The following is a 25,382-nucleotide window of genomic DNA, read 5'->3' on the forward strand; positions in this document are numbered from 1 at the left end:
CGCTTATGGATTCGTATGCAAATATAACCCATTTCGGGCCTATACACTTTCTAAAGGGTATCAATGAACTGTCGATGTGACTGGCCAAATAAGGAATAGCTTTCACGTAATTCTAGTGGTCCTTCACGAAATCTTGAGTTATGGTTTGCACTTTTTTCATTTAATCTAGTCATCGGATGGCCTACTTCCGATAATCACAACTGGGCCACAGACATTCCGGCGCGGTGCCAGCTTTGCTAAATAAATAACGATCATAATGCCCGGCGTTATGTCAACAGTTGACTGCTGAAATTTGTCGAACGGGATAGGTCGTGATTCGGTGATACATTTCGCTATTGTTTTATTGTTCTTTGTGTTTGTTTCACAGGTTATGATTATCTATTTCAAGTTAATTACAGTTAATGTGTGGCTTCACCGGTAGTGTAGCAGCTATCGTCAATGCATCACCACGGGTAAGATATCTGGTACGAATAGTAGGAAAATTCCCGTTGTGTAAAAAACTGCAATGCAGTGGAGAACCTAGAAAGATATGCTACACTACGGTATGAATGAATGTGAAGGTTCACTGAAGGTTCATTGTTTAAGATTAAAACGGAAGAGTCTAAGAAGTTGACAGGTTCGTTGTAACCGCGGATCATTTTTCACTTCAAAGCAAGCCAAGATAGCTTGCTCAGGAACAGTATAGCTTGCAAAGCAAACTTTCCAACTGCACGTGAGCTAGGTCTCCACGCGTCTTCTCGTGATAAACGGAGGTGTGGTTGAATATTTAGATAGGATGTTTGACATCCGGCTCATTAGAGACCTTGTTCTTCTGCCAAACACATTATCCTGAGGCTAATCACACAGCCACACACCTGTGATAAAGCTATATACTGGAATCTTATAAAAAGTAGATCATACATTTTTTCTTCAGATGACTCGACTGACGTACGTATGCTTGCTATTAGTTATGACCTTGTCTTGTGTATCACTAAGTAGTTCCCCGTTCACTGATGATGAATCTTTTTTGATCTTTTAACATCGCGCACTGTGGGTTTCTCGTACATAAGGCTTGCCCCCTTAAGTGCCCCTTTACTATCAGGAATTAGAGATCCTGCAATCGTAACCATGAGATAATGAAACCACTGAAGCCACCGCCACACCAACAGGTTATGCTCATTTAGCATCGTAAGCTACCGAGGGCTACATTCTTGCGCGTCCTCGACCAGTCATAACTTAACTTAACTACGTCAGACAAGTCACCTCAAGAACTTTTAGTTGACTGGTTAATTAGTTGACTCATTTCCATCCGACATGATCTGCAAACTGGTGGTGACATGATCCATAACCTCTGGGTACGACTGCTAGGGTCGCAAATCTTGTGCTGAGGAACAATAGGAAGGAGGCCTTGGTCACGCGTAGTAATACACTGTACAAACTTTGGTCGTATTATTGGTTGTTCATCAGATGGCTGTTGATCTGTTCGCCGAGCTTGGCAATTGACTAACAAACGCTTCGTCACCATACGAGGAGACATCATCCGTGCGCAGTTGGGTGGGTTGTACTTTTTTTCAAAATATGTTGTTTCCATTTATCTCATTGCAACCCTTTGATTATAATTTTCACCCAACCTGAAGCCCAAAAAATCTATCATATTATTAGTACATCCTACGAGAGAATTAGTTCTCAGCTTGTCCTGTTGACTTTTATTTCCTAGGTGATTGTCCATTTTGTTATTTTCCACTCGAAATTTATGACCCCCCGGGGACCTGACCTATCCCCAGAGAATCCTTACTGTTGTACTTGTTTACCGTATACGACAGCTACGCAGAAATGGTACATTAACCCTGAATTTTCTAAAAGAACTAGTGCATTATATTGTTTAACAAACCTGGACTTTATACATCATAAAATGCTCTAGTTGCAATGACATAAAGCGCAAATATAGGTTATTTCAAAATCATGGGAACTAAGAAGGTAGCGAGCAATGCTTGTTTTCTGTGATTGTTCCTCTTGGCTAATATATCAAATATTTATATGGTGACAGAAATCACGTGGAAAAGGTCAAGATCGGAGCAATATACACTTTAGAGAAATAGAGATCCAATGAAGGGGGACTGGATGAGGAATAGGTCAATGGGTCCCAGGATCAGGTAAGTGACGTCAATGTCAGGCAGACTTGTGGGACCGGATGTTTCGTAGGCCAGTTGAAGTTCAGAAGCTGCACAAGTTTCTTTTGGATGCAAACTTGCGGATCCAGCAGTCGGATTCCAATCGTCTCTGCAATCGATAGTAGTCTGGATCGTACCAGTCGTGATCGGTTCAGAGGTACCCGGTATATGATGGTAAAGGCTTGCTCCTTGTCTGTGACATGACTGGTTTCGGTCAAATATGATGCAATTGCGCTTGAGCCTGGTTTCTTCCCACTACCACTCAGAGATACGAGATTGTGTTCTCGCATTCTGCCCGACAAATGCCTTGTCGTATGCTTTGTTGTATGATGCTCGGCACGAGCGCACAAATAAGTACACACAAAAGCTGGTGGTAGAACGTGGCAATTTGTCTTTCAAGCAGAATCTGATAGTGGGGCTGGAGTTGAGGCTCAAACATAGATTAGCGGCCAAGTATGTCGTATCAACGGAGTTTCTAAGCCTTCTGGTGATTAGTTCAGCAACCGAGTCACCTTTGAATGGAAGCCTCATATATACGGGCTTCTCCCTAACAGAACATTGTGTAGGTTTGGGCTTGACGGCTTCCATAGTCTTCAGTACGAACCTTTCAGGATATCCGTTCTGCAGGTATGTGCGTCCCAAGAACTTTAGTTCTTCTTCTAAGCAGTTGGGCGAGCATATCCTCATTCCTGTCTCATTCAGGCATCTAATCAGGTTGCGTCTTTGTTGCAACGGAACGAAGCTATCACAGTGAATATACTTTGCCTGCTGTGGACCTTGCCTTATATGGTCCCGTCAGTCTTATTTTTAACATTGACATCGAGGAAGGTTAACTGTCCGTTCTGTTCCGATTCGATAGTAAACTTGATATTAGTGTGGACTGAATTGAAACTGCTTAGTACGTCTGTTGTGCTGATGGTTTCGTCGGCAAGTACCAAAATGTCGTCCACGAGCGACGATATAATGTTAACCGTCCAATGAGTGCGTCTAATTTTTGAGTCTCTAGCTTGATAATGAAAAAACCTGCCTATCTAGGTACGTATTCCATGGTATACTGAGACTCCATTTTTGCTGAGTGTACAAGGACTAGTAGTAAAAAAACTGAATAAAATAAGCCTGATTGTTCGGTTGGCTGTTAGGCTATCTATTTCGGATTCTAATTTCTGTAACGGATATCTATGAATTGGCGAGCGGCGGTCGAATACGGACAGCTAGCGATCGTATCTCAGGGCTCTCACTTACGGGGAACCTTCAGCTACATTTAAACCTGTGTTGTTACAGTAGCTTCTCTGTTTCTACATCTTACTGCGGTGGTTTGACGTTACGGGCATCACTCCGTCACTATTTATTATATTTATTTCTTCCTCCTCATTGTATCTGAATCCTTGAATGTACGTTGCCAGATATGGCTTTGTATAAATTTGTGACGTCCTTTCCGGGATCAGCGGTTACGGAAAACAATCCTTGTTTTCTGTCTACCTTCGTCTTACGTCCACAAATTGTGTGAACACAGTAATGTTTCTGAAGACCCGCGAATAGCTAACAAGAGTGCATTTGAGCGCATCAGGAGGGCATTTTGGGGAATGACTCTAAAGCATTACAAAGTATTACAAAGATATACATGTATCGCGGTATTTCAAATATCGTAGCGACTGAAACATGAGGCGGCCTGGTGCAGCACATCCAATAGCCTGCGAACATCATAAACGAGAGATTCAGCTGGGTTCTAGGTGAGTCTCTCGAAAGAACCCAATTAGTTTGCAAATGAGTGTATATTCGCCAATTAAGTGAAAATAAGTAAATCTCGTTGAGCAACTCGGTTGGAATGGTAGGTTGTTTTCAGTCGATTGCGCTTGTAACGGACGTGATATTGCAAATTCCACTAAAAAAGGCCACTTTGTGGCCAGTTTGTGGGGAAGAGGCTGCGTCGTATTACCCACCTAGTCGGAAACCGCATTCGAAAAAAATATAAGATGACCAAATAGGGATCCTGTGTTACGGAGTAAACTTTTTCGATTTACAATGATTAGCTGCGAAAGAACAAGTTGGCTTCGTATATGTCCCTTGACACTGCCAACCAACGGTAATTAAGAAGCATGTTTGCAGGTATTAGTATGTGCTAAGTTAAGACCACCACCCCAAAAATTAAATTCAGGTCGCTCCACTTTCGGTCAGTGAAATGGACTGAAATGAATTAGAAAAGTTTCCTTTCAAGTATCCGGAAAATCTGGTGGAAGCATTAAAGTCCTTAGCGATTCCAGAGTTTTGGAGCGCAGATCTTAAAGCTCTGCCCTGTGACCATCGAGGTGAACGCACCTTAGACACTAATGAAAAAACCCAGGGAGTATCAAGCGCGAAGCACTAAAATTTTGTATCTCTAGGTAAACCCTGGGAAGAGGAAGGAAATTGCATGAGCTATATTGGAAAAGTCACTAGCATATTCAAGGCTTGCAATCCAAAGATTGCAAAGACACAAAATGTCGAGTTCAGAATGAAAAAACATTACCTCCCAGCAACAGCGAACTAAGGTATATACGGACCGTACGGTTGGTAGTGCTATAAAATTCAAGCAGTGTCGTCGTCTGAGAAGCCTTTCTATTTTTGAGACGGTTGCCAATTGGTGCTAAGCCAGATGGCCCGAAGTTATTCCCAAAAGCCTCCACTATGCGTGTTTGTATGTTCCTCGCCCAACCAATGAGGCATGTGACAGTTGTCAAAAATACTTCACCCACACTTTTCTCCCGTCAAGGCGATGTCACTATATAGTGCTGCATCTATTTCCTATGAGGGGATGAGTCAGTCTTATAGAGATGTTCCACTGTTGCGGTCCATGAATGGAAGTCACCGCGTTGGTTAGATCAAAATCCAGTTCCGATTCTGGAGAGGTCTTCTATGTACCAGACCCAGATCGAAACCCTCCAAATCTAACGTGATAATGCCGATACAGCTTCATAGCTACCTTCCAAGACTTCAATGTCAGGTGGATATGGCGAAGGAGCTAGTACACAAAGCTTACTTTTTAAATTTCGGTTTACTTTGAAATATTCTATGTTGTAGAAGCTGGCTGAGACGTGGCTTGCCCAAGCAAAGCATTCCTGACTACTGAGTAGGACACTTTGTCAGGCCACCAAATATTCAAACTCCGCCCCTGGATAAAAAACACGACTTGTTTGGAAGTTTTGTTTGCAAAGGCAGCCAATTTATGCAACTGTAAGTGAGGATTACGCAGGTGGCGCTTTGAATGAACGAGATTTAATTCACGAAGTAAATTCACATTTTCTCCATGGACATTTCGAAAAGGCTCGTTATGCCGAAGTAAATTGAGGAATAATTACTTTAACTTGTCCGCCAAATGGAGTGGTGGAATCCAAGTACCGAGACACAGTGACGCGTTCAACACCATCTCAAAGTGATTGCAATTCCGATTATTGCTTTCTGGCAACTAGATCAATCAGGAAAAGCTCGTGGATTTTGTAAGTCTTCGCCGAAGGAGACAATGCCATCGGCATACTCAATGATCGTCATCCAAACTTCTGGGCTCGTTTGAATGCCCGGTATTCTCCAAGTGACTCCGGAGACAGCCAAATAATTACGTAGTTGAATAACTGATGATCCACAGCACTCTAGTTTAATACCGGAAACAATATCGAGGTTGGAACCGTAAAGCCGGATGCTTTATTCGTTGGCAGTGTAGCCCATAGTAACTCACGGTGATTAGGGTCGGACGCAGCGTAAAGGGCAATGACGCATTCACTGGCTTGATGCTGGAATTTAGCCCGACGACCAAGAACTCAAACTTCGATAAACATCTGAACCACATGGTCTCTTCCGTGGAAACAGCGACACTAAGTTTGGGTCATTTACTTCCGAAGATCTTCTTACGCGTATCAACAGCTACTCACCCGGGGAAAACAAGTAAAACAACCAGACATTATTGACGCACAGCCGGTCAAGTCTACATTGGTGCTTCCAGTGGACCTCCATACCACACTTGTAGCGTTTATTAGTTGGAATGTACCTTTACGCCTCTGTCATAATGGCAGCAAGCTATTCTGTTCGCCTTTGTCCTTAGGTCCTCCACTAGCAACTCGTTTCAATTACCCATCACCTCAGTCGTCAGTTGCGCCTCAGCCACTACCAGTACCAGATGCACCAGATACTCCAGGCTCAACTGGACGGTTGCTCTGACCAGCCGCTCACCATTACATTTTTGGGATTGCTTGCTTGATCACATCAGAGACAGTCATTTCTTCAAGTAGGAGAACGCCGGCGAAGAATAAAGAAGCATCTAAACAGCACAGCCGCCTCTCGCCTGTGCCCACTCATTTACTTCGCTTTACAGCGATAACGAAGGCCAATTCACCCGTGCTTCCGGATCGCTTCATGTGGAATGTTCATTTGTGGAATACCTTGTCATGGCTTTACTGCGACCCAAAGTAATTAAACTATCTAACTCAATAATATTTTCCTTAGCCTGACCCAATGGTTTGTAGTGGATGTTTAGATGGATCCTGACATGCTACCGCACATCAACCTAGCTCCATACGGCTATTTGAAATGTGCCGCTTCCTGGAAGGCAGGGTGTACTTCGTTTACGAAAAATACATTCCCTACCAAGGACTTGTGCATGATATCCACCTTATTTCCAGTAGATTCTTTAGTTTCACACTGTATTCGTGTGTGCCTACGGTTTCACTCCAAAATGTGAAACAAGCCTGCCTCTTTCAGGTTCTTAATACTGATTTCATCCCTCAAGTCAAGCCAGTTGATTCTGAAGAGCCTAGAACCACTTTGGGGCTTTCAGTCTTACTGGCATTAATCAATTGTGCGCATCTCATGAATAGCTAAACAGATTTGGACTAGCATTCTCTGTATTTTTAACAATAGATTAAGGGGTTCGCTCATAGGTGGCTGATTAGCAATGTGATTAAAGTCGCGCCACACATCCATCAATCACGCATCCGCTTGACGTGATCAGTTGTTGAATGTCTCTTTGAGCGACGAATTTTCAGACTGAAAGCTCACTCATCGTGTGAATCCGTCTTTTTTCTGAGCTAAGTAGATCTTGATGGCGGCGACTTCTAGTGATTAAGCAGCCTCAGCATCTCACCGGATTAAGAAGTCCGATTACTGTAACTCAATAAACATGAGAGAACAGTTATAGACTGGCCTTCTTCAAAAGTATACTGTCGGGCACATCATCAATTTGCTGGTCCATAAGGATTAATTTCAACAAACTTCGAGTTGCTGGCTCGTGTTACTTATGCTCAGAGCTGGACAATATTTTAGGGGTATTGGTAGAGGAACACACTGAGGTGGAAGAGTTTTTCTGTGGTTCTTTCACACAACTTTCTGCCTGATGTAGGCACTTGTTGAACGACCAATAAAGCCCGATTTTCTTTGGATAGAACAGGTCCAGCTTTCTGTCCCATGCAGACATGACATTTACTATCTGAAAAGATAAGCTCCTATCACTGTCACTGTGCAATACACGTGGTCTTGTTTCACACTAATGAGATTTTCTTTGTGGCACAGTGCTTGTTCTGAAATATGGTGCCAGAAACTGGGGCAAATGATTTCCACTTCTACTATTTGAGTAATTCAAGTCACAGATTTTCGCAAGCTCCATATACAGAAGTTCATTGAAGCCATTTTATGTAATCCATGTTGTTCTGTAGCTGACGACTAGTTTCATAATTTATACATACCGATTATTGCGGTTATTATAATCAAAATGACAGACCTGAATGACGCGTTCCAAACATCTTCATTGTCAGAAATTACACAGCCAAGAAGTGTTTCGATTTTTCTGGAGGCGTATGTTACCACAAGCACTGTGGGGAACTCGGATTCTTTGTCTGTGTTGCCTGTTTAAGACCACAAATGTGTCACCACTACCGTGAACCCGTGCGTTTTAAATTTTTTCGGAGCTGTAAATGACGGATATCCAGGAACATTGGAAAGGATACAGTCAATCTAGCACTGCTAAGCTGTAGGTTCGAAACTAAACCCAAAATGTGCATCACATAAACATAACTCAACTAACGCTTTAATAGTATTATCCTGTAAATCAGTTCAGTGAAAACAATCGATAGCTGGTTGAGCAATACAACGTGATAGCTAATTAGAACGTCCACATTGGCAAAGCCAGACAAGGTGAACACACTAAGATGAATTTCGTTTAACTCACCTATCTCCTTAGCCAGTGCAATCAGTAGCACTCCACTTCTTCGTAAATAAAATTTCAATCCGTTTCACAGACTAATAAGGTTCAGTGCGGCTATATCAAACCGGGGGCTATATTTTTCTGGCAGACATTTTTAATTTCAGTTGGTGACTACAGCACTTCGCCGTAAAACCAATCTGTACTCTGCAAACTGAAGGTTTTACGCATATAAATTTAACTCGTCTGAATAATGCACTTGATACTAAGCTATCTAATTTACTTGTAAATATATATACTGGCAGCTACAATCTAGGATTACTACTGAAATATCTTATTCCTCCTACTACGCCTGTGGTATTCTGCAACAGTTTTCCACGTTAATCTCATCGTTCTTCAAAATTTCCCTCACTCATCACTGAACTTCCGTATGTTTTCTTACTCACACCATGGAAATCGTCATGAAAATCTCATAAGTTGATAGATTTATCGATGGGTTTCCCAAGGCTCCCTTAAAATTCCTACGTTTCTGTCACTCAAACTGTGTTTGCGGCTTTCAGCAGATTCACTGTGGTCATAAGTTGATAGATTTACCGATGGGTTTCCCAAAGGTTCCCTTAAATTCCTACGTTTCTGTCACTCAAACTGTGTTTGCGGCTTTCAGCAGATTCACTGTGGTAAACCCTGTTAGGTCACACGCATTATTCATAAACATACGTCAGCGAGACACGGGCAACCTGTGGATCATTGCAAACCTAGGTGAACAGTCATCGAATTTCATTCGCCACCGATATAGAAGCATAATTTCCTGAATGCTGTGCTCGATTTTACTTATTTTCGACCCTATTTTATACAGAATAGCACACAAATCAAAGTTCTTCAAAATCGGACACATAAACATAAGTGGTTTTCTGATATCCAGAGTCCATATGCTGTATCCAGCCAGATATTCAGAGCAATTCAAAGTTACTTGGTAAGATTAGAAACTTAAACATTGTCGATTTCCTCGCCAAATACTTAGGGACTTTGTAGTAAAACATGAAGCATATCTCCTGATTCACTGGGACCAAGAATGCATCATCATTTACTAAAGGTCTAACGTCAATTGACGACAAAGATTAGCATCGAAGTGCGCTCCGTTTCACAGTGTCTAGTTCCGTGGACGTCGAAAGTTAGATTGCAGAGACTACTACTGTGGCCTGTTCTGCAAAAAGTACATTTTTTACACACATGAAATCCTCATCCCGAATTCACGAAGTAAACTACCCCCGCCCAATGATCTTTATCAAAAAAATTACTCTGAATATACTGCTAAATAGAACAAATTACTGTTACATTTGATGAAAACCCAGCAATCCTAAGCTTTACATTCACACTGCGCAATGCAATATTCCGAATATCGGACCCACTGAAATGCGAGGCTTCGGTTGCAGTATATTCAGTAAGAGATGGTTCTCATAATGAAGATATTCAGTTGAACTCCGTTCTGTCCTGAATCAAGCTACGAATAAAATTCTGAGAACTGAGTAATCTAAACTTTGGATATTATTCCTTTTTGAATCAAATATATGATTCAGCTGGAAGACAAAAGCAACGAATAGGAGCCAGGAAGCTCATTTTCACGTAAACTGATACAAATTTCAACGTATTTAGTATTCGGTATTTCACACCGGATTTTTCCACTAAAATCCCGAATAAGTTTTCCAGCACATTGAGTTAGAGGTAACTCAATCGTCTTTACTTCACTGATTTAGTCTGGTAATGTTAAATTTTTAAACGTTGTTTTCTTCACCCCTCAAATATAAATTGTATTAGCTTCAATGTAATTTAACTCAGTATTGCAAGGACATTGTTGGCTAGCAACTTGAGATTCACGAAATCCAGACAAGAAGGTCTGTTTGGATCATAGGCTATGGACCGTGAGCAAGGTTAAAAAAGTTCTCATCATTTTATTATGGTTCAGTATGGTTGAACGAATTCATTCGCTAGTTTGGAAAACATGAGAAATTTTGTCTCTTCTGATGTCATATGGTTTATCTTAATTCTTAATCATTTGCTGAGATTTCAACAACACATGCTTTCTTGCTAAGATGTGCTCCGGAGAAGAACTGACAGCTTTTTTCGAAATCCACTGAGCCGTTATTCTGTTTTCGCGCTGTAAGAAGTTTTACAAAACTCGACTTGGTGGGATGTTTTTCAATCCGGTTGTTTATTTCCCCCTTAGATTGGTCCAGTGATCAATCTGCCTGTTGTACACAACCATTATATCCATCTGAATTTGGCAAAATTGTATATCGCAGACACGTGCTCGGGAGTATAGCAATTTAATATTCCTTCCATTGATAAATTTGTATGAAGAAACGTCCAGTTATAGAACAGCACCAACAGAGATTTGTTTGTACATGCGCCTGACGACCACATCTTCATGCCAGCTTATTCTTTGACACTCAGTTTGCACTTTTGCGAAAAAGCTAATCGCTAATTAATGCAGATTTTACTCGTGATTAAGACAACTGTACAGAATCCTGAGTGCCTCGAATGGGCCAGATGCCATATATTTCCCAGGATAGACAGGAGAGGTTGGCCACACCACGTTCATACTATTTACCCATTTTTCGGAATGCCAAAATACGAATACCAGAATTTGTAAACCCACGAATTTTGCACCGCCTGGTCAATTTTACTTGTCAGTAACTGGAAAATATTCAGTTGCATTTTTCTTTACAAACTTGTCTGCTTAGTAACGGATGATCCGTGAAACCTTTATCATCCCAAAAAAGGGGTTTATCAGTTAGTTACAGTTCGTGAATAACCAGGAACGGTAAACATTGTACCAGTTACATCGATTACGTTTGGACACTCCGAATTTGGGTGGCAGAGGTCCAGTGACTTTGTGGACTTGTGTGTACTGATAGCTGAAATGGAAATCAAATTCAGCTAGGGGATTTTGCATAATAAATGTGGTACTCATCGACTGAGCAGGCAAGCGTCCCTCGCCTTGCTGTGCGATGTGGTTTTGTAATCAAATTAGAGGACGATTATTTTCCGTGATGTTGAGTCACCTACCAATTCCGCTTGCGGTACTTTCGATGTAGGTACCCTTACATGAATGTTTTGGTAGCCTTTTAGTCGCTCTCAGATCAAGTTTCAAATGCGCATAGTTCTGCCATGTTAAGTGGCTCTTCCACCGCTGTTCAAAACTAAAGCCACTCTGTTTTGTCTGGCTTGCGCATAAGGACGATCTTGGATGTGGGCTGTCGTAATGCAGCAATATACTGTTGTTTTATGGACAGTCGTATCTGAACAGGATAATGACAACAGAGTTCTTAGACTTTACTTTCATTTCTGAATCAACTAAAGGTTTTCGTCATCGTTAGTTGCAATCCAGGGAGTTGCTCCGACTAGTTTGCGAAAGTTTGTTCGAGTAACCACAGGAAACAGAAGAATACAGGACAGTAAACAACCAGACGGTATTCGTAGTTGCACATGTCGAAATGTGTTAACCAGTGGTTGAGGAAACTGGCAAAAAGCGGAAGGCTGGTTTCATTCCTGATAGAAAAAGCTTTGGTGAATAATGAACATACCAGACAGCTGTTGGGAAAGTAATAATCTGACCAAACTGGACAGATGGAAGCTTTATCCTGTGGTACTGTGACGGAACTACTCCCGATTTTTAAGGGTGCCCCATGATACATGTCATCTTTTTTTCTTTTGACACACGTTGATAAACCATAAAACAGTCACCGGAAAAGCTGAAACCCCTTTGTGCTTTCCTGTACTAAGAACGCTACAGTTGTTGAAGACCATGTTGCTAATATAACATAAAAGTTTAAGAAAACAAAATCGGCGGGCCTTTTGACACATCCCTGGAAAAGACAACAGCCTAGCGTAGCCAAATTCGTGCAATATTTGGCGATCGGTGTGACAAACGTGACAATATCACCTCAGAGTATAAAGTCCCCATCAAGAGGATGATAAAATGTGACTTCACACATGCCTTTCCCATGTCATTTAGGTGTTTCGTGCTCATGACACTTGTTCTTTGCAACAAACACAAACGCACACCTAAAAGGTCTACTCAGTACCAAAAAATTGCTTAGCTTCAAACAACCTCTTAAGGAGACAAAGGGATGCGAGCACTGAAAAAGCCGATTTCACCAACTATACGCCATACATTGACGCAACTGCGGCTCGCGTTTTCCATTCAATCGTTTCACGGCTAATAGTATCAGTCAAGAGAGCGGCAATGTTTTTCAGCCATTTCACAGTACGCCTACCAATTCGCCTTTGTAAAGGCTGAAAGGCCAACCGACCATGCGACTGACATGAAAAACATAAATCGGGACACAGCAAAATGTTGGTCTGTAGAGTGATTCAGACGGTTCATCCAAGCGACTTCAAGGCATATATTCGAGACTAACAACCAGAAAAATTTGTGGACACAACTCCAGTATAAAGGATTTTGCTGAAACTCTCGATTGCCTTGGACCTGCCTGGATTTATTTAACCGCGTATGGTGATTCGATCATGACCGTTAGCCTGTTCTTATTTGTCTTCTGAGTGTATCTTCCCATCCATTCAGGATTTCGCCCATTAGACTAATTTTCTTGAGTAGTGTTCAGTCAGTCTCCGTGGCGTTCTTGTCTGTTGGAAGCAGGTGAGTAAGTATAAAATGAATTAATATAGTAAAGTTCTACGCTTAAATGTTTTACTTTACCTCATCAAATGAACCTGATACATTAACAAATGAAACAAAAATGGATTAAATACCAGTTAACAGTTTTCTTTTCACCTCTGGTATGACCGCAGACTAGTACGTATGAATTTGTAAAGTATACGTCCATCTGAGTTTCCGAAAAAAAATTTGTCTCATAAAATTATGTGAACTCTGGGGTACTTCATCATTGCTTTTTAATGATTACACCGATTGTTAAGGTTCATATGATGAAAGTGGTTAAGATATTTTCCAATTTTCTTGAGTTGTGAAATCAGCCGGGTCTTATTATCCTGATAAGGAATTTTCAAAGAAAAACTGCCCAGTAGAATTGGTAGATGGTGAACCTGAGTCAACCGTCTTCTTTCAATTTCGGACATGGGGACAAACCTCACATTCCAGTATCCCGATGCTAATGGGGTGAGATAAAAAGAAACCGGTAAGTAATGACCACTGTCAAACTGATCGTATCCGCTTACCCCAGTGGAGTGAAACCGAAAAGCGGAACGAATTTGATACAAAATTTTGGATACAGTTGTATCTGTGTGGAAGAACTGACTCAAATGATCAAAAGGAACGGTCTTCCATAAAAAAGAATTTTATTTGAAATACTCTTCCGGGGTAATCAGGGGTAATCCCTTTTAGCGAGTTTTTCGTCTGAAAAAAAACTATTTGTCTTACGATTGCTGTTCACCTTTTGTTGCAGGGCTTTTCAGCTGTTGGGTAATGTAGAACAGTTTAGCCAACATCAAAGTTGAAAATTGCAACATCACGATAAAACACATTAGTGTTTTTGTTGTAAGTCATTAGAGGATTCAGTGGTTTGTCGTTGTTCGTCTCAACTTACGTTCCCAAATGACTTCCAGGGACAAACGAATTCATCTATGTGTAGTTGGGCCGTCATGATCATCGGAATTCTATGGAGCACATGTTAAAGGCCTAACTGCAAAAATATCAAACACTACTCCCTTTGAAAGTGGGAAGAACCTGGAAGTCCAACTTGAAGAATCAAGAAATAATCCAACTGTTTTGTGATACAAGAACTTATTTATTCAATTGGGAAAGTTTGGAACCTATTGAGAAGTCCTCGGTTCAGAAGGGCTTGGTAAATAATCGGTAGGTTTTTCTACCAAGCCCTTGTTTACCAAGCGCTTATGAAAAGAACGATTTTAATTGTGTTGAGGCAAAGTGTAAGATATGGTCATTTGTAAACACGCGGAAGCGGGCCGAAAATAGATGAATAGCCAAACGTTCTCAAGTTTATTCGATCTTGTTCGGTGGTTGTTTATTTTCCACACATTTAGCTTTTGGTTACTTTTTCTCGGGTATACACAGCAGAAATACTGATAAAAGCCCAGGGTTCGTCAGAGAATGAACTAACAACAGAGTGCTTTCATTAAGGAAACTACTTACAAGGTTGCTGAAGACACTTCGACAGCCCACGACCGGTTCCACCCTTCATCATCAGGTAGGTGCAGTCATCGAATTTTGGTCAACCTTATGTTCTACTTGAGTTATAAAACAGAGCGCTTCGTCTTCGAGAAATACACTCATTTGCAAATCAATTTGGTTTTCATGAAAGACTCAACTGAATCTCTCGTTTATATGAGTAGTTTCCCCCATGAAAATATACTGCGATATCTCGAACATCGTACCATCTGAAACATGAGGCGGCCTGTCTGTAGCACATCCAGTTGTAGAACATCACAAACGAGAGATTCAGCTGAGTCTCTCGTGAAAACCAGATTGATTTGCAAATGAATGTATTTCCCGAAAACAGTCAAATTTGGGTTCAATTAGAACATAAAGTTGATGAAAACTCGGGGACTGCGTCTGCCTGATGAGCCCCAAGAAGGGCAAGACTGGTCGTGGGTTGTCGACGAATTTTCAGCAACCTACCAACATGATTCTGTACAGTGCATCTGAGTGATTGAAAACTTGGTCACAACGTAAGGGTTGTAATGCTGTCAGAATATGACCATTTGGGCTTGGCTGAATACGCCTTTGCCATGCTGAGCTAATTTACATCGTACCTAGAATAAGTGATTCTGAAGAAACACTCAAAACTTTGGTCTCGTATGAATGTTTGTTCCCAGGTGAAACAAACCAAATGAGAAATGAGAAACACCATATAAAAGAATTTATCCGAAAACTCTTAAATCCAAAGTGGTTGATATGAATAGAAAACGAAATGGGCCCAGTATAGATTGTTTCCAGCAACCGGTTGGGCCACGCTGAGTTACGCGCATAACCCAAAATTCAAATCGTTCAAATGGAGGTTTGTAGACAAATATGTTACTATGAATACAATAATGAAATACTGTAATACTGTAATACAGTAATACTGTAATGAAATAGTAAAACTGTACAAGCCTCAAACCTATGGACTACGATACAAACTGGTTTATGAACTAATAATTCTTAAGGGATCCAAAGTCCATACCGACTCACAGAAACGGAGTTATAATAGATTAAAACCACGCACTGATTTTAGCAACACGTTCGATGACAAGTTCAGATAGCCGTTTACGTTCAGATCGAAAACAAGAAAGGTGGTATGGGCACAAAACCGAAATAACAAAAACGCGAAGCCACGCTGTACAAAATAATAATAGAAGAAAATAACCAACACAGAGAAAGCGAATCCTGGATGAGGCCAGGGTTGCCACGAATTCACCAATTTATTCTAATAATCTAGTGCAGGTCTACGTGCAAGATGTATGTGATTCTGCGTTAGCTTTATCTAACGACGTTAAAACAGTAGTTGTACTGTGACGATTCCTAAGAATCCTTCATTTATTAATTAGCTAAATTGGGCCGCTGAACTAAACCACACCCGAAGCCCACCAAATACTCTCTGACTAGGAGTCTCTATTAAGAAATTAAACGCAGTTATTGCTACCAATGCAAACAGCGAGATAAGTTGATTCTTTGAAGAAGCTGAGACTCTGCTTTTAGGGTCCATGATGAGAAATTCCTCCTATGTTCAGGACCATCGATAGTATCCAAAAAGTGACCCCCATAGCACAACTTTGGGAAGAAACATTAAAAGTTTGCGTGGCACACTAAACGCGACCGTTTGACTTACGATGGCTCAGGCGTCCACTTTGAGCTTAGCTTATTGTCAACGGCTTCACGGTTGTATTAATCTCTCGAAATTGCTGTTCTTAGATATAATCAGTTCTGACTGGTTTCCTGTAGGCTTCGATATTCCTCCCTACCCATTCGAGTGGACCCGCTTCGTTTGATGTGTTCAGGCTGTCTCTCCATCGAGCAGATTACTATAACACGGATGAAAAACAGTTAGCAAGCCCGTTAGTTATGTCCGACGTCAAAGGCTAGGTGCACATGCAGGAATTTTGTGCGCAACTTTGTAGCGAGAAGTATCTGCTGCTGTGAAAACCGCAGGTGTATTCGTTGGGAGTTGGAAGTTTGCTCTCAGGAAGCACCCATTGCAGATTGAATCCCACAGAACACTACAACGAGTGTTGTTGTTCCATGGTTCCGTTTAAAAGCATTTTCGGTGTGCCAGTGCAATTAGGCCGCAAACTGAAGTCTGAATTTCTGCAACCAAAGACTGGTCAGAACGCATTTATGTGTGCAAGGGTTGCTCTGATCTGAATGCCACGTGTCTTGCCTCCAGTGCCCGCTGTGTGCATGCTTCTCCTCTGAGTGAGTTGTCGTGCCACGCGTTTTCTGTGGTGCATGCGTCACCCGTGTGTCGTGAAGTTGGCCGGATTAAACGACAGCTAAATCAACAAGCTGTTAGCACGTGAGAACGTCATGCGAATAGCGAGCGATGGCCAGCTTGACCAGAAGGCCGTTAATCTGTTTTTCCTGCCGTAGACAACCTATTCTTCGCACAAATCGAATCTCAAGCATTGAGCAAACTGACAATCCTCCGAGAGTTTAGCTGAGATACACGGTGTCACATTTGCTGTGATAAAGGTGTTAAGTAAACCATATCTCAAGGACTGTTAACTGCATTCGTTTCATTGTGGGACATGAGACACAACAGGACGATTGTTTTGCTTGACTAGAACCATATCCAATTTCAACCACATGTCACGAAAAACTTATGCAATCAGATCACTACTTAAACTTTAAATCTGATCACCCTTCGAATAACAAGGAAGCAATAATTCACATACCCGCGTTGTAACAACATAGCTTTGTCCTAAAACGAGGTTATCCATGTGAAACGGACGTTGAGAAGCAATACATATCCGATAGATTTCGCCGGACACATGCTTCAGCCACCCAACCGAGAGTTAAACTAGTTTCTGGGGTGCGGATTCCGTACCGAATTCAGTCACTTGAAACTATTTTTTGTGTAGTCTTCACTTTCAACATCCACACTCTCTTCAAAATGGACAACGTTCCGCCGAAACAACTGGTTTGCCTGAGCTACCCGCTTCAGCCGAATGAGTGCGCACAGTGTGTAGGAGAATCATTTTGACGACTGTGCATTAGGCACACCGCCACACAACTGAAAGTTAGAAGTCGGGCCACCCCAGGAGAGGCAAGCTAGTTGAACAAACCGGAGCGTGACTCAGTTGGTCCATGCAGCGCTAGCATTAGCCGAGTACCATGAAGTCATAGAAGACAATTTTGGTAGCTCAAATAACATAGATGGTCTTTGGTGTGAGCTGGGCAGTTTGATTCAAACGTTTAATCGCCAATCGAGGTGATATCATCAGTGCGTTGTTAGCGAGCGTTTTCAGGGAGCGTATCAACAAAGGTCACAATTTGGAACCCAGAGCGGTCAACGACAGAGGTCACTTCAGCATCGAACAGAACACGAGAAAAGGGGAGGCCAGGCTCACATTTCGCGTGGTCATCGATCAGTCAGGACATAGGATAACAGAAAAACCAATGGAACCGATCGACCGAAAATCCAGTCGTGATCGACGGGCAACCATGCCTGGCAGCATGTATATTAACATACACAACACTACTCAACGCGCAACCACCAACCCAGCACTACGCTCTACAACGCGCCCTAACAACGCACGCTAAAAACGCATTCATGATGTCACCTTGATTGGTGATGAAACGTTTGCAATCAAATTGCCCAGCTCAGTGAACAAACCAACGACCAGCATTAAGTCATTTTCGATAACTGCGAAATCTTGGCGTATATGAACAGAGGCGCTGCACTGAATCAGCTGCTATTCCCTTGACGCAGGGCAGAATTCGCTTTGGAACAATCCTCATCTTATCCTGGTTGTTCACACGAAGGGGGAAACATTGAACCCGAGTTCCGCTCTTATTAGAACGCATAGGCGGTGTATTTCTTTTTCCGTGCCACTCCGGATACCTGACATATGAGGCGAGCATGATACAATTGCTGCCACAACAACAACAATTGCCATGTCTGATTAGACGATTTATTCGCGCTTGAGCGACGCGATCGCTTTGAATTATCGGTCATTTAGCACATACTAGTTCGCCATACAATGAAACCGCAAGAACGAAAGATTACAAATGATAGGACAACTCACCCCTAAGTTCAGGTGGTAAGTATTCACACCGTTATACGTACTCACAAACGGTAGGACTCATGATATTCATGACATCATGACCAATCTGTGACTGGTCACATTGATAAGTTCCGAACGCCAGTCATCTGTCCCCTTATGCATGGCGTTCACCAGTATTTTCAGTATGAATCAACAAGCGCCTGCTCTCTTTGGAATGATCACAATGGATATACGTTTTTCCACAGTACCGTAAACTTTGCGAGCTATTATCGCAATGAGAACGTGCGGAAACATTAGCAATGAACTAGTGCATAAAGAAACACTGGTTCATATAAACTACTTGTCCAATTTTCGTACATCTACTCAGGATCATTACTGTGTTGATAAATTTGGTTCCCAACTAGACTCAACTGAAAGAATTGGCGCTTTTGACTCTGGTTTCTCAAGTCAGGTCCCTTATTGTAGGCCAAAACCTAATAACAACACCAACTGTTTCAGCTGTTTACCTTGGTATAGAGGTCTAGAATACACTCGATTAAATCTATGGACTTCTTGTGAGCTTTGAAATTTTTTGAATAAAAATGACTTGGTGAAACGCGCTCAGAACGTAGGAGGTTCGCCAAACTCGGGTGTGCATCTTACGTATGTGATTACGTCCCTAGTAACTTCACAACTGGAGTTAATCTCTCACCAAAACTGGGGTTTCGTAACGACATTCTCCGGAAGTTATACAACTGACTAGTTTTCCCACTTCGGCCGCTAATTTCCGAGCCCACATTCTGAATGGATTAAATCGGATCCAACAAAGAGGTTGGTTGTAAGCACGGTAGCTAACAATTAGCATATATTACAAAACGCGCATGAGAAAACTAAAACAATGGCTTTCTCTGCTCTTCTGAGTTAGCGCGTGTAGCAAAAAGACTTTCTACTCGATCGCCACTGGATTTAAAGTCTGGTTGTGGTAATGGAGAGCGGATAATTACCTCACCAAAATCGACCGAATGTTTTGATCTGCAAGATGTGAATATTCAGTCGAAAATTTCAATAACAACCATAAGACAAGTGAAAAGTACGTAAGTCGCACGTGTAACCCATCGTTTTCCGAAAAACTGGCTGTGAATTGTTCAGGTGTTTGAGCGCATATAGATGGACAAACCATTCACGACCAACGACCGCAGCTCCTGTCGTTGGCCGTGAATGATTTGTCCATTGTTATATATATATATATATATATATATGTATATATATGAGCAGTCCCGTAGGCCCTTGTAGACTGGCGAACGGCCAAATCATTTATTAGGCCGAGAAGGCGAGGGTGACGTCTGCCAACCTCCGATATTTGTGGCACCGACATGGCATCAGTTTTTTGTCAAGGTTAGGATGTACACTGCATCCGTACCGGCATCTCTCTTACTTTATGCGTCAGGGAGGTGGCCACTGTATATGCATATCTTCGTTTTACCATCGATGCCTGCGATGCATCGCGTGGCTATGGTAGGAACATCGGGTAAGTCATGCTGAGATGCACTGGACGGTTTTCGGCAAAGAAAAATACTTATTCCTCGACAGATCAGCTGATCGCTTCATAGCTTATGCTGGCTAGGCCATCTAATTCATATACCAGAGGACCATGTTCCCTCTGCACCAGCCACGTATCGGAGGAAGATCACCCAGAATCGGTCACTCCATGACTTGGCAACGAGGTCGCATTGATACCTGCCGTCTTCCAGGATGAGAATCCCGGTGCGTGATAAATCATCGTTTAGTGACTCTGACACATATCGTCGTCTCACTTAGTCAGTGGTGATCCTCCATCGAATATGTTACCCTACTAGGCGTAAAGGAATCAGCTGAACCACTGTACCTTAGCATAGGGTTTATAACTGAATCTGCATTCACATCAATGTCGTTTGAACACTGCTGCTCCTGTCCTGATGGACCACTTTAAAGAGGGAAAGCGCTGAACTCTTGTGGAACCCATCAGCAGTGCATATCCTCCNAGCACCCTTCCGGTGCCTAGCTGCCCCGCCACCCGAAGGAAGCACGAGGGCTGGGATACTGCCAGGTTGCCCAAGCCTAGACAGGGGAAGTCGAGTGGCGGAGGTCGGATTCGAACCACGAACCTTCCGGTCAGTAAACTCGCGCTCTAACCGCTTGGGACATCCCGTCAACTTTGTACCATGGAATTGCTGGCTTTGGTTTCTCCATTTTGTGCATTGGTCTAAATGTGAGCGGCTTTCTGATCTTTCCGTCGTGAGCCTAGTTTAATACAACTACCTGGTCATGATCATCTTGCGGCTATTACCTTGAGCCTTCATGGTGACGATGATGAGGATGAGGACGACGGGGAAAATGAAACCGCTGGGTGATAAGGTGAGGGGTTGTAGGGTGCTATCAATGAGAAAATGCCACTGGGAAAGCCGCGAGAATATCGTAACTTCACCTAGTCCAAATAAACACGGCTGAAAGCCAGGATAGATGAGATCGTGTCGAAAACTGGATGGTGGGCTGGATCTTTTCTCCCCTAGGGGGAAGGGGCTTCATTGGCGCAGGTCGTGAACACTCCTATCGTTGAAGTCACGATCGTAGTTTTAGGCATCACGGAGGCGTATATGAGCGCCGAATAGGGTCTAAACGCCGAGTGCTGACCGTGGTCTCCCATAAGCAAGTGCCAGACGACGAGTATATTTTACCTTCCTCACTGACGTGAAGAACATTCCAAATAACCGTTCACTTGTAGCTCTCTACAACAATCCAGACTTCTAAGACGTACTAGCCACAAGTGAGTTGTTGCTAGTGCGGAGACATCTTGGCTTATCAGGTGGTGTGATCAACAAAGTCAACAGATATATCTGATATTAGAAGCAGAAACACGTGTTGGCCGATGCCTTTCGGAAGCAGTGGTTGAAAGAATAAAATCCACCTTCACAGTTACGATGCAAGCCAGTGTGAAGCTACCTACCTACCTACCTGTCTGAGGACTTTGCACTTCACAGTTACGATGCAAGCCAGTGTGAAACTACCTGCATTTTCGATCTGAGGACTTTGCGCTATTCAACAGCAAAATTCCAAGTCGCGGACGCTGGATAAGTGCTTCCTGATGAAGGCCGCGGCCAAAAGATGGCTATACTCAGTTGGTGAGAATTTAGTTCTGATAGGAGAACCGGATCACTGTTGGCAGCTTGTATCACCGATCTCGTGACCGCCGCCATGTGGCCTAACCTAAGCTTTCCACAGTGAACCGCACTGATTTCGTGACTGACAGATACTCTGCTTTCACCATAGTGTTACGATGCATGAGTGCACTCGTATGGTCATGTTAACCAGAGTCATTCTAAACACGGACCCAGAAATTCGCCCTCTATTAGGTAGATTCGGAGAGACTCTTGTCCGTCGGATGCCCCGTGAACGTATGAAAAACACTGTACACAAATTGAGTGAGAAAAAGTGAATTACACAAAAAGCATAAAAACAATTAAGTTACACAAAACAACGTCGCCACAGTCAAACGTACTATAAAGTAAGAGATTAAACGTAAGTTGTTAGTTCAGGGACGTATCAAGCTTAAATTTCGTTGCTTATTCGACTCCCGACATGAAATCCTGAACCCATAGCCTTGTATTAAATGACAATCACTTGGCAGAATTATTTTTTACCTGACATTTCCGAGTACGCCCCCATCCATAGAACTAAAACCGATCCAGACAGGAACCCAATTCATCGACAGTTGAGAGTGACTGACAGACTACGGCAGTGAGTTCCGCCCAAATCACTTGTAACATCATGTGTAGATCGGTGACTAGTAAAGAGTTACATCGGCACCAGAAATACAGCTAGCGTTCCCATAGGTTAAAGTCAAAAGTTAAGGACAGACTGCAGGCAAAAAACAAGCCCCCTTAATTCCATAATGAAAACGTATTACGGCTTTCGTCCACACTGTTTAGTAGAAACACCTGTGAACACAGTGAATTTAGCAATGAGCAGAAACCGAATGATAGTAAATGTTGTTGGGGCATGTCGTGGATTGTCAGAGGATTGTCTGCAGTCCTGAGACAAAGGAGGACAGATTTTACCAGGAACTATCATGACTGCTTTGGTCAGAAAGAAGGACGGAAACGGTAATCCGGGCGGTCGATATGAATACCCAAGTTGGAAGAAGCACAGTTAGCTGGTAAATTTGGTGTCAACGCTCAGCGTAAAGAAAATTGGGGGTAACTGCTTCATTTGTACACTGATCGTCGAAACCCTGGTCTTGAGTAGTGTGCCGGTCTTATTGAGAGAAAACTCTAGAGGAACTCAAGAGGTCTGAATAGAACATCGAAATCAGTCCGCAGTCAATAGTGGAGGCCTAAAATTATATATACCAGCCGCAACAGGACAAGGTACCTGACACCCTACACCCCCACAACAAAGGTGGTGACGCCCTGACGAACTATCTTATGCTCATGATATGGAAGATTTGAGATGGCAGCAGAATACCAGTTGAGTGGAGCTCTTCTACCGTCATTCCGTCTTCAAAAACGGCATAAAATCATGCTTAAGCTATTCTGGCATTAGCCTCGTGGCCGTGGTATCCAAGCTGCTCTCAGGCATTATTTCGCATTGGCTGATCGATCATCTGGAGAGACAGGTTTGTGAGAATCATGCTCGTGAATGCTCGAAGATGTATTGAGCATATCTTCACCTTGATACACGTTTATGAACGGCACCAGTCTTTCAAACGTTCCACACTGACCGTTTTCTTGATCCAAAAGCTGTTTGTGACCCTGTGATTTGTGACAAACTTTGGCGGGTGACTAGCGACCAAAGGCGGTTATTTCCTAAATTACATTCCTTGAGAGGGCACTGTATGCCAAATTCTTCGGACGGATACAAGTACACGACAAGATTCTTCGTAAGTTCACCGCGTCCAATGGTGTGAGAAAAGGCCACTCTCACGTATTCCTTCTAAATATTTGTTATTGATATGGTGTTTTAACTTTCACTGCCCGCATTTGAAACCATAGGCGTCGAAATGCCTGCGTGACATTCGCTCAGGAATATGAAAAATAGCCTAACTAATTCCGTCGCGCGGTTTGGCACGCGTTTTACACCTGCTAAATGTTGCTACATCAAACCCAAGCCTCATGCAGGCGAGTTAGTCGACGTGGTAGATAAATTCATTTACTTGAGAAGTTGTATAAGTTCGGGTAGATTAGCTGGAGAGGATATTTCTTCCCGAATTGGGAATGCGCAGGCAGCTTTTATCAGCTTCCGAGGCTTGGGACAGCGACAGGATTTCAGTTTGTTCCTCGAGGACAGAGCTTAATCCGTGGCAGTGCAATCCACACTACTTTGTGGATCAGAACCGTGGCCTTTCCGCGCATAGGACGTACGAAAAACATTAGTGTAACCGAAGTGTTGGTTGGAACATCGGTTTAATAATGATGAGGTATGCCATAAGGTCCGGGGAAGAAAGAACTCTCTCACCCTCTCGAAATATGAACTACTCACGCTTCATAGGTTACCCTGGTTACGACAGGCTTTCTGACTCACAGAGCTCATTTTCCCCAGCCTCAGGCTGTTGAGCAGCTATGACCCGATACGTATAAAAGCATCAACCAGTAAAATGATTCGGGTCAACTACTTCCGCTACCCTGGATGAAGACCCAGGGGCCAGCTCACCAATTGTCAATGTCACTGGCTGAAATGGCTCGATCGCGTAGTCAGTGGCGCTCATGCATCAAACCCATCGCATTGAGTGCATAGCTACCTAGTTCTCAAACCAACCGAACAAGCCATCGCTTCCAATGTTTGGCTGTATGTCCCACTCTCCAGTGATCAAAAATCCAGCAGTTAAAGCTAACACACTCATGATACATCTTTTGTAGCTGATAAAATGATGACTGACTGATCGATTTCACGGAAATAAATTTCACTGAGTTGGAACTGTTAATTAGCCACGTGTCAAGATACCCGACAGTGCTGAGTGAGACAGACGCTTATCACTTCAAGAAAAAGGGAATTTTACAGTTTATTCACTCGTTTATTGAACATAATTTAGCCTAACGATTTGCTGTAAATGTGAATCCCAAAAATAGGATGTCTGATCCGCGACCTGGTTTCTCAGGCCTCACAAATGCCGCAAAGTCATGGCTTGCCTATGTCACACAAACCAACCAGGACCAAATGATAAATTAAATGTTTAATTTCATAGGATGATTCTAATGCCAATGACATAACACATTTTGGAAGAGATTCCAAGAATGGGTTCAAGAACAAAATTTGAACCTGAAAATGAATTCATGTTTCATTGTCATACGAGCTTCGGTCGAACCAAAAAATACAAAGTAATAGACCCATGCTTAACAATTGTTCCCTACAGAGAGCTGTAGTGTTCTCATTTATCGGGAACTTTTTCCAGGGAGACTTCGCAGCTTGAGAAGCCTATGGGTTGACATTTTTTGTCTGGAACATGGATTTGACATCTTACCCGTTTGAGGACTCAGTTAAAATGATACCAAATAATAAACCCACAACGGACAGTGAAAAATTCATTCACAGGTTTGGTGCGTTCTGAAAAATCTACCTGTTGGGTACCTTAGTCGTAAGAGCTGTATTTTAGGCTTTTGCTGTGGAACAAAAGCCACTCATTGTTTTAATATTATTCCTTTGGACATAGATGGACATAGACGGTAACGAAATGGCAGAAAATAATGCTGTTCTGAAACTAGAATTCACTGTTCTATAACGCTGTCTTTATTGAGAATTATGTGAGGGACATAATTTGTACCTCGAGATAACTTTTAGAAATTTCACTAAGTGGATCTAATATATTGAACCTAGATGCAGACTAAGATGTTAGATTAATTACACGACGTCTTATACCTTGC

At 42.4% G+C, this 25,382-nt stretch overlaps 1 protein-coding gene across 1 annotated transcript in view; it reads left to right on the forward strand.

Moving 5' to 3' along the window:
* Positions 1-25,382, forward strand: part of T265_00716 (hypothetical protein) — a gene marked incomplete at both ends in the record, with an annotated part of 218,612 nt that overhangs the window by 142,237 nt on the left and 50,993 nt on the right. The window contains one exon of the mRNA XM_009164565.1: positions 19,937-20,017. Within this exon, the coding sequence (XP_009162829.1) occupies positions 19,937-20,017 (81 nt within the window). The remainder of the gene's footprint in view (positions 1-19,936; positions 20,018-25,382) is intronic.

Source organism: Opisthorchis viverrini (genome assembly GCF_000715545.1).
Source record: "Opisthorchis viverrini unplaced genomic scaffold opera_v5_7, whole genome shotgun sequence".
In the NCBI taxonomy this organism is placed as follows: domain Eukaryota; kingdom Metazoa; phylum Platyhelminthes; class Trematoda; order Opisthorchiida; family Opisthorchiidae; genus Opisthorchis; species Opisthorchis viverrini.